Consider the following 11,274-nt stretch of genomic DNA (forward strand, 5'->3'; position numbering starts at 1 on the left):
ATTAGACAGACTTCACATGTGTAGTCATTCATTCCTTTCAATTTGATGACTAGTTTTGGGCTATTCTTAGATGTTTATTGGATTTTAACGGACATAGCCTCATTTTAGCCAAGACGTTTATGCTTAGACTTAAATTAGACTTCTTTTAAACACAAGAAATGGACTCCATTAGTCATATAGTCAAGTTTATTTTTACAGAGCTTTTAACAATACATATAAATTCAAAGCAGCTAATTCATACAATAACATTTGTTTTGTTCTACTTCTCAAAATACACTAGACCGCTATAAGGCATGTACTGTGGCAGAAAGAAGAGGAAAAGGAAACACGGCCACCGTTACATTCAAACGTTTTGGCACACCACACCTTTATGAGATGGATTATGCACCTCAGAATCCAAGAGCAGAATCTCTATTTCAGAAGACTGATATGCAAAACACTCAGTCACTTAACCTAAATCAGCACTGGACTCCTGCCAGCGAGGACTCAGAATCTTCGAGCTGCTCAGTGCCAGTTGTGGACCACACTGCTCTCTCCGAAAACTGGCTGGGGAAAAAAGCCTTCCTGAGTAATCACAAACAAAATGCTGAAAGAAATGAAAACAAATGGAACTCGTTACCTCAAACTCCAGTGGACAAGATTTCCACTGTCGTGTATTCTTCACGCTTGGTTAGAGATCCTCGTCTATCTAGACAAGACGCAAACCAACAGACCAACTGCTTGAATGGAGAGGAAGCATACACAGACTCAGGATGTGATGATAGGAATTACAAATCAGTGCATCATAACCAAGAGAATAATTATGGATTTGCTGGAAGTAAGTGTGAAGATCCGTCAAGTATGAACCAGAATGATGCTGAAAAAGACCATCCCCTAAAATTCTTAGCAAATGATCAAAGTGCGCATGCCCCAATATTGCCTTCAATGAGGTTATTCAAATTAAAATTCCAGAAATATGCTGCCTATTTCAAAATGAATGAAGAGGAAAGACATCAATACATTTGGGCACATGAAAACATGTCGCCAGAACAAAAGCAAGAGTTGGCCGACCGGATCGATTTTTACTACATTTATTATCAAAAGTACAAGAAAGGATTACTCTTTCCAAAACTGAACAAGGCAAAGACCTCCGGTCTCTCTCAAACAGAGCCTAAAGAAAGTATTAAACAAACAATAAACAATGAATTCAAACTGAATTTACGATGCGTTGATGCCGGAAGTCTGTCAGAGAACAATGATTTGTTAATCAAGGGTAATTGTAGCTCAACACACATTCATGAAACCACACATCCAGATCATCCACAAGGGTTGTTGAAAGAAATTGGAAAGGATTGCCTGCTAAAGATGCAGGACTATGTGCCTTCAGAGAAAACCTCATTACTGGAATTGTCGAATCTCAACATCACAGATGAAAACACAAATAAACAGTTTAAGCATATTAAGCAACCAAGTCCTTTAACATGTTCCTGCAATAAAGCTAAGCTCAATAACATTGAACACGAGCTCTGCAGAAGTGTGGATCTGCAGGAGAATGAATCGAATCCAAGTGTTAACTTGGTTGAAATACCCAACTCTGAGGATGCAAACAACATCACCATCATGAATATCGCAAGCTTTATGGAAGTCTCTAGCAGCCTGACATCAGATTGTAATCTCAGTTCTGTCATGCCAGAAAAGGAAAAGCAGAATTTGACAATCTGCAACAGTGTTAAAGATATGGATTCGTTTAAATATGAGAAATGCTGTGAAATATCTCCAGAGTTTGACATGGACACAGTACAGCAGGAATTGTACAGAAGGCTTCAACTTGATCAACTATTGCCAAGCAAAAATCAAAAGCATGTTTTCTCCTCAAAGGCTTTCCTAATGAGCAGACCCACAGACACAATTTCCAAGCCAAAAAACGATAATGAAGACCACTGCGAAGCTGCAACAAACCTAAACATGAAAAGCTGTGAAGATAATCATTTCACAGTTACTCTAAAAGCCAATAAAACATCTACTGATATTAATGAAATGCTTTCTCTCTCTGAGCGATTTTCAAAAATCAAAGTCCTTCAAACTAAAATGGGTAAAGGAAGGAACAAAATGAGGACAGGGACACATATGTGCAACAACGAAGGGAACAAAAAACATGTGATCTGTAATGCAGAACTAATACAACTATTAGCACAGAAGTACAGCAAATCCAAAATCTTGAAATGCAAGAGATTACACAGATCAGACAGGAAAAAGATATCTTTCAAAAAACAGCACACAGCTCTAACACTAGGTCACTCCTTCAAGAGAAGGAAATATGTCAAGAAAACACATTTTTGGCAGGCAAAAAAGAATCGTAGCAGAACAGTACTGTGTCCCCATGCAACAGTCAATCCACATACATCTAAAACAGTCATCACAGACAACAAAGATCCAGACCCAGGCTCCAATTTAAGAATAACATCTGAAGACGATGTTGGCGAACAGAATGCTAATGTTTTTGGAAGCATACCCCAAGATCACTGTAGTCCAGTCATGTCAGTTATAAGCAAAGATCTCCCACCATCAATGGAATTCAACACTATTCCTGAGACTAAAGAGGAACCAATCAATAGTAAAATAAGATCAATAAGCAAAAATCTCCCACCATCAATGGAATTCAACACCATTCCTGAGACTAAAGAGGAACCAATAATTCTGACAGAACCATCTTTAGAAAATCTAAGTAAATGTGATGCTGATTTCACTGAGAAGGAAACAAAAGATTTCACTTCACGAGTAATGGTGGATAAAGAAGAACAAATGGCGACTAAAAGCAGCTCAAATCAAAATAAAGTATGTTCAGTCGCATGCACTACTATTGATTACACCACAGTGTGCAAGGAGGGGAACATACTCCTGAAAGAGACATCAGAGACTGGATTGAATACATTAAACAAAGAACATTTTACACTTGAAATGTCTGATAACAATATAGATGCTTCTGAGAACTTGGCTACACGTGATTGTGAGGCATCAGAAACTGAAGTCCAAACAAGCATGACTCCAGAGGACAAGGTGATGGATACTATTGGTGATACATCAAAAACAGGGCCTATACCATGCACTTTGCAGAATATAAGCATGGAAGGTGTTCTAAATAATCAGTGTATTGAAGGAGGAGAACACACTCCAGCAGATATCCCAAATGAAAACAAATCATGTCTCGACATTACCAACACATCCGATGGCAATAGTGTTTCGAGTACTGAAAAGGAGGTGCTTAAAGACACAACACTGAATTCAAAGCCGTGTAGTCCTGAAGATTTGTTATGTGCCTCAAGTAACATTGTAGATATTACTGTTGATGAATCAGCATTGAGTGGTCAGTTTGAGATTTCGGAACAGACAGAAACCAGTGTTACCAAATCAGCAAGAACACTCAAAGACAACTCCGAATCACCAAGGCCAGATCAAAACAAAAACGATGATGCAAACTCACCAGAAACCCAGCTCATTTCTAAACTTCGAGATTATTTGACCAAATTTGAGTCTACTGTCAAGAAGCAAGAATCAGCGAGTGAAGATTTGAAAGAAAGACCAGTGGTGTGGATTACACTCGACAGCACTGCACATAAGCAACAGTTGTTTGAAAAAGGCCAATATTGCATGGTGAATTTGCCCTGCCTGGTACCTAATGAGACTGACGCTGTTATAAGAGGCAATAGCGGTAATAGCACTGAAACCTCTGTTCAAACCAGAAAGCCTTCTCGAAGTGAAAATACTCAAATTGGAAGTGATGTTTGCTTACTGGTACCTATTGAATCTAAGAGAGGTAGACGGTATTCTCAATACAAACGAACCAGCAGGCAAAGATCAAGAAGGAGCTCTGTCATTAGTGTCAGTCCTGATAGTACCAGTGCTTTAGACATTGTCAAAGCTTGTAGTCCTCTTCCATTGGCCAAGGAGAATGACCAGAAGGCTGGTTCCACAGAAATCTCTATCAATAACACCCTCAGTGAACATATCCAGATGCAAAGAAAGTCAACAACAAGCCAACAAAAACTTTCAGTTGATCCGAATAGTTTATGTGAACAAAAGAGTAAAGAGAATCAATGTGTGAACGTGACAGAAAACATTGATGATGGCAATGTGAGCAGTACCTTAGCTGAAAATAAATACAGCATCAATGACATTTCAGACACTCTTAAAAGGGCCGACCATACAACCTCGTTAACCGAACTGGAATCTTTGCAATCAAAATGCCAAAATATGTTGCAGCATTTTATCTCAAGTTTTGAACGAGATCAGAAAATAGCATTCAACCAATCTTTCGTTTCAAGGCGTCTCATCTTGGAGCAATATTTGGATCATCCCCCTGCACAAATCGATCTGAAATACGAAGCAATAAATTCTTACTTGGAGTTGCAGATGATGATGGAAGCTTGGCAGTTTGTGGACAACAAAATTAACTTTCTAAGAGGTAAACCTACGTTTAGGAGTTTGCTTTGGTATGATCCTTCTCTTTACGGAGAACTCTACAAGGGGGAAGTCGGCTTTCAGCAGCAGTCATCCTTGTTTGCTTCTTTTCAAAAGATCTTGGCACAAGAGGGCAATGATAAACTGCAGGAATATTATCATGCGGTGTCCTCTTTGCATCAACAGCTGCATGCGGCACCTGATGCTTCTTACTACATGTATCTGAAGAGCAAGCGTGAGCTCCTCGAGGCAGAGGCTGCACTCAGAAATCCACGTGATATTAAGAACTTCTTTTTATCTGTACCAATTGCTGCAACAATCAACTTTGGAGACAGTTTGGAAAACCTGGAAAAGGTTCACAAAGTTATAATGACTTTTGTGGAAACACCATCAGATCAGTTGCCAGGGACATTTGATGTGGGGAAAGCGGAGCATCTGTCCATCACATGCAGATATATCCAAGAAAAAGAGCTTTTCATAAGGTCCTGCAAAGAAATGATTAGCAAAATATCGTGGTTTGGAATCGAACATCTTCTTTATGATGCCTCTAAGGTTCTTGTTTGGCAAGACATGAATCATGGTGCACCAAGTGAGGCTCTTGAGACATATAAGAATTCAAACCCACAGATCATTTTTGGGGTGACAGAGTCAGGTGTTACTCTTGTAAACAAAGTGGAGCACCTTCCTCCATCCACAGATAGACAGACTCCACAAAAGATTGAAGTTGCTAGAAAACGCAAATGTTTACAGTTATGGATGTCCTCTGAACCCAGTGTGTCAAAGGTAAGATTAAACATGAAATCCTTTCCTTTCATTTTCCTTCAGCTTAGGTCCTTTATTTATCAGGGGTCGCCACAGCGGATTGAACGATTTCAGCATATGTATTACGCAGAGGATGCCCTTCCAGTTGCATCCCAGTATTGAAACACCCATACACTCTCACATTTACACACACATACACACACACACACACACACATAGTCTATGGCCAATTTAGCTCCTCTAATTTACCTATAGTGTTTTGACTGTGGGGGAAACCGGAGCACCCGGAAAAAACCCATGCCAACACAGGGAGAAAATGCAAACTCCACACAGAAATACCAACTGGTCCAACCTGGACTCGAACCAGCGACCTTCTTGCTGTGAGGCAACAGTGCTAACCACTGAGCCACCGAACATCAAATATTCCAAATTCAAAGAAAATAACCTAAAACATAATCATTAGCCTGTAAAAGACCTTTGTTCATTTGATTAAATTTTCATTTGGTTACACTACATTAGTACCTTTCACAATCCAATACATTTTCTGTCTGTAAATTTCCCCCATTAAACATCCTCTTCCACATAGACAAATGACACATTATGGGTTGCAACCAGGGCTTATTTAGTTGTGCCGGAACAACCTGGATGCAGATCCAGAACCATTGAAATCTGATTTGGCACCTCATTTTACCGATCCCCCTGCTCACACGTACCGCTGTTTACTTTTGTCCATTCCACCCAACCCAATCCCGGGTCTTCAGTTTTATCCGCCACACCTCTCTCTCCTCTGGTAACATGCCGGATCCGTGTCGGTGCCAATAGCTTAATAGTTAGAGCAATGATACATAGACCCGAGTTTGATTTCCAGCTCAAGGTCCTTTGCCAATCCTTTCCTTCTCTCTGCTCCCCACACTTTCCTGTTTGTAATCTCCACTGTCCTGTCCATTAAAAAAATAGGAAATAAAAAACAAACATGCCAGATCTGTTGCCACGATCTGTTCCGGGACCTCGCAATTTTAAAATTAAGCACTGGTTGCAACTTTAAGGATGTTAAAACTGATAAAATGAGATGATAGAAATGTTACCTGAATTCCTTTTGGTATGGTAAAAAATCAATGTGTATCTTTCTAAATGTTATCTAAACTATTTTCCCTGTAATCTAGAGCATAAAGTCTAGCAAGGAGCTTGCTTACAAAATGGCTAAAAGGAGGTAGGAGACTTTTTGTAATTTAATTCAAGAATCAGATGTTGATATTTTGCTAAAAGGATTAGTTCACCCAAAAATGAAAATCCAGTTATTAATTACCAACCCTCATGCTGTTCCATTCCCTTGAGTCCTTTGATTGTTTTCGAAACACAAATTAAGATGTTTCAAATCAAATTGTAGGACTCTCTGATCCTCTATGAATAGCAAAAGTCATGAGATGTTCAAAGTGAAAAAAAAAGGTGAACAAAGTCGTTTTTACAGGTTTTTAAAGAACAAATTTGTTATTTGAGCTTTGATGTCAAAAAACAGTTAAAGTCAGATAGAATGAACTTTGAACGTCTCACAACCCTTGGTGTATATGAAGGGTTAGGGAGCTCTCAATTTAAAATATCTTAATTTGTGTTCCGAATATGAACAGTGGTGTCAAGGGATTAAAACAACATGAAGGTGAGTAACTATTAACAACATTTATTAACAACATTTTCATTTTTGGATGAGCTAATCAATTAAGGTCAATTCACACAGCACGACAAACAGCACCACACTTCAGATTTTGATCAGTGTTACCAATATCAGTGTCTGCCTTAGCTTGTTTTCACAAATTTAACATGCTGAATCTTTGCTTGTCAGACTGTACACTCTCAGGAATAAAGGTACGCGAGCTGTCACTGGGGTGGTACCTTTTCGAAAGATGCAAATTTGTACCTAAAAGGTCCATATTAATACCTCAAGGGTACAACGTACCTAAAAAATACAAAAGTTTTACTCTTTAAATTTTCAGGTACTAACATATACTTTTGAGGTACCAATATGGACCCTTCAAGTACAAATGTGTACCTTTTAAAAAGGTACAACCTCAGTGACAGCTCGCATACCTTTTTTCTGAGAGTGTAGAATGTCTGAGAAGTTCATGCAATGATTAACCACATTTGTTTGTTTGTGACTTGTGAATTGGCCTTCATTAAACCAGTTGTCATTTTATCTTGAAAGTAATCCTAAAATGTGTGTGTAATTCACATTCTCGAATATTCCCAGGGTGACTCATCCACCTGTAACACATTGTGACGTGAATGATAAAGGCCCCCTTTTCCAAACAACTCCAGCCACCCATCTTGAGGAGCTGAGCCCTTACTACCCACTCCCTCGCAGAATGGATCCACAGTGGGGAATGGTTGGACGTGATGCTGTAGACTGGAAGACACCTAACACAGTCCCCCCCTCGCCTTCAACGTCTCATGCTCACTCCGAAATACACTCTCGTCTTCTGTCTAAAAGACGAAGGGCTGTTTCACATTCTTCAGACAGGAGATCTTTAGCAGACATACAAAGACCTCAATGGCCTTCGGTCTCAGATTCCCAAGCAACTTTACGAGGAGATTCTTGTGCTTCACGTTCAGCATTTGAGAGCGTTAAATATCAACAAAATAGCACTGCAGCGCATTGTTCTATGCTCTCACAACAGCAAGTAAACCAGTTCAGTTTAGCCATGACACAACCTTATAATTTACCAAACTGTAATGTAAATCAAAATTTGGTATCTTCTCCTCTCTCAGTCCAGGCTTTGACTCATGTTCCTGTGCCCAACACGATTACAACAATTCAATACCCTTACTTCCTTCTGAATGGACAAACATACACCACAGGCTCCACTGGAGCCATTCACCCTGATACTAGATATTATCCTAGCGCCATTTAGGGCTATACGGTACTTTACGATTGAATTTTATGTATATCTTTTACATGAATATCCCACTGCATCAATGCAGAGATCATGCATGCACTTGGTACTTTTAAGCAAATGTACTTAAATGGGTCTTTATATGTAAAATAACACACATTTTAGGAGAAATTCTCTATGTACTCTATATAACGCTATATTTTATAGCGTAATGTGTTGTATACAAGATGTTGATGTTACCTTTTTGTAATATTTATTGAAATTTAATAATTATTTTCTACAAAACATGTGAATAAAGAAATGGTTTGATCATTTTACAGATAATTTCCAGAGTTTTGTAAAGCAGTGTTTTTCCAAACTAGCCTTCTCCTTAACTTTGCATCCAAATAAATACAGTTTGTGACCTCTTAGGCATCACTCTAGAAACATATTAAACACTTATCAGCCATTTTATTTGCTAAACCTATTGAACTGCAAAAATACTATAAAAATAACGAATGAGCCAAACAAACAGCAACAACTCTCCATTTATACATCTAGACATGGTCAAGAAGATCTGCTGAAATTAAAACTGAGTATCAGAATAGGGAAGAAAGGCGATTTAAAGGGCACCTATGATCAAAATCAACTTTTGGAAGCTGTTTGGACAGAGCTGTGTGTAGTTATAGTGTGTCCACAGTCATATTGGAGAGATATAAACCCAACAAGTCTTTCGGATGAGACGTTAAACCGAGGTCCCGACTCTCTGTGGTTGTTTAAAATCCCAGGATGTCCTTCGAAAAAGAGTAGGGGTTTAGCCCCGGCATCCTGGCCAAATCTGCCCACTGGCCTCTGTCCATCATGGCCTCCCCTTATCATAATTGGCTTCATCACTCTCCACCAATCAGCTGGTGTGTTGTTTGCAGTCAGGCGCAAAATGGCTGCCGTCACATCATCCAGGTGGATGCTGCACACTGGTGGTGGATGAGGAGATTCCCCCTATTGTGTAAAACGCTTTGCGTGCCCAGAAAAGTGCTATATAAATGTAAGGAATTTTTATTATTATTAATTATTATGATTAAGTCTCTTTTTTAATATACTGACGTTAAAATAGGATCCAGTGATTTTGAGGCCCACCACAACGGGACATAAAAGTGTGGTTTTCCCTGCCCACCGAATTTAATGAAAGGTGCCATGTCTTCATAATAACATGTATACACATGTCCACAGAACATTTTTTGCAAAAAAAAACTTGGATCGTAACATATGTTAAAACTCTCTGTAATCAACTGCACCTCAAAAATTAATTTTATAAGTTTAAATCGTTTTTAAACAGTGCATGTTTGTAATAAAGAGAGTAAAATTGCTATATAATTCTTAACTGCTATAATCACCAGAGATGGCAAAAGTACACACATCCTTTACTTAAGTAGAAGTGCAGATATTTATGATTAAAACGACTCCGGTAAAAGTAAAAGGACTACACTTTTGTACTTAAGTAAAAGTAAAGAAGTACGGCCTGAAAAACGTACAAGAGTAAAAAAGTAAAAAGGACCCGTTTCAACCACAGACCCAAAGACATGTGGTAGAGGTGAATAAAAATTCAACTGGCAGTGTATAAGTGTGTGTGTGTGAATGTAAGTGTGTATAGGTGTTTCCTTGTACTGGGTTGCAGATGGAAGGGTATCTGCTGTGTAAAACATATGCTGGAATAATTATATTATTATTTAAATAATTGCCCAGTATACTTACATTTGTTATTGAAAAATATTTGTTAAAAAACATTGAGAACAACAGTATGTTAAATCAATAGGCAAATTAAAAGCTGAAAAATAAAAACTGAAAAACAGCATAAATTCTGTATTAGGAAATATAAACTTATCAGAAATAAACCGTAATGCATAATTTTTTATAAAGTATTTGATTGTTTTAGTACTAAATGTACAAATTTTTACAAAAAAGCTCTATATTTCGCGATATTAGATTGAAAGACCTGAGAAACCTTGTGCAGTATGATCAGAAGTGGACAAAAGGCTTACGCAAAAACGGCATGCTTATGAACTGGAATGGGTATCTCTTGTCTAACTGTGATCCGAACGAACAAAATTACGTTACCATAAACAGGGCAGCATCAGCCATGTTAGGTTCCCTGTTTCCCTCTGTCGCGTTTGTGAAGTCATCCTAACCTTTCTTAAAGTAATCTTAATTAACTAGCACACGTACGTGGGCGATAGCCGTGAAAAGCCACGCAGTGCAGCACGCAGGCGCACAGCCTAAAAATAGGCTGACTGCATCAAAACTGTGTTCATATTGCGCAATGACAAGAAAAAATATATACCGCGCCACCAAACACATGAAAACGACAGTAACGACCGTAGTGGAGTAATAGTAGTGGGGTCAAGTAGTGATACCAGAAAAATCTGCTTAAGTACAGTCACAAAGTATTTGTATTTCGTTTATCTCTGATAATCACCACGAACACAGGGTGTCAGTAAACAAAGTGTGTACTGCAAACGTCATTTGTGTGTGACTCATTGTTTCAGAAAGGCTTGGATAGACTCCATCACAAATGCATCAAATAAACTTACTAGGTATTTTTACTAGTGACCTTATTTCAGCTTCCTCCATGGCTGCAGGCCCGTGCAGAGACCGTCCAAAGGGCATGTGCAGGATAAATTTTTTGAAGAGGGGGGGGTCTTGTCACGCGCGTTCTGATCAGCTGTGTTTTTCGCGCGCCTACTGAAGGGCGGGACCGAGGGTGTGTTGCGTCGCGACGGCACTTTTGATCATTTTGGAAGGGCACTTTCTATCCAAGACTAAAAAGGGCATGTGCACTGCACAGGTTGAGCCCTGTGTGTGCACGTGCCTGCATGGCTGTCTCTATCACTGACGACTGTTTATCTAATGTCGAGCATGAGAAGAAGACATGCACATCGGAGTAGTGGGCGGGGAGAAGAGGTGGTTGGAAATTTAAAGCCACAGGCTACAAATACAGCTACAATCTACTCAGACACCAAAATGGGCAGATTCTACATTATATAACAAATAATCTGATGGGTATTTTGAGGGTGAAACTTTACAGACACATTCTGTAAACACCAAAGTCTAATTCTACATCTTGTAAAATGGGTAAAATATGTGCTCTCTGAGTGACTTTGAATGTGGCATGGTTGTTGTTAAAGTGATAAAGAGGGCTTTCACTGTTTCACAC

At 38.9% G+C, this 11,274-nt stretch overlaps 1 protein-coding gene across 5 annotated transcripts in view; it reads left to right on the plus strand.

Moving 5' to 3' along the window:
• tex15 (testis expressed 15, meiosis and synapsis associated) overlaps positions 1-8,403 on the plus strand; it is a 34,256-nt gene extending 25,853 nt beyond the window's left edge. For all 5 annotated transcript variants that reach the window (XM_068218564.2, XM_073914388.1, XM_073914389.1 and 2 more), the window contains 3 exons: positions 281-5,220; positions 6,363-6,409; positions 7,442-8,403. In XM_068218564.2, coding sequence (XP_068074665.1) covers positions 281-5,220; positions 6,363-6,409; positions 7,442-8,102 — 5,648 coding nt within the window. In that variant the 3' untranslated portion in view covers positions 8,103-8,403. The remainder of the gene's footprint in view (positions 1-280; positions 5,221-6,362; positions 6,410-7,441) is intronic.
• The last annotated feature ends 2,871 nt before the right edge of the window (positions 8,404-11,274 follow it).

Source organism: Danio rerio, chromosome 10 (assembly GCF_049306965.1).
Source record: "Danio rerio strain Tuebingen ecotype United States chromosome 10, GRCz12tu, whole genome shotgun sequence".
NCBI lineage: Eukaryota > Metazoa > Chordata > Actinopteri > Cypriniformes > Danionidae > Danio > Danio rerio.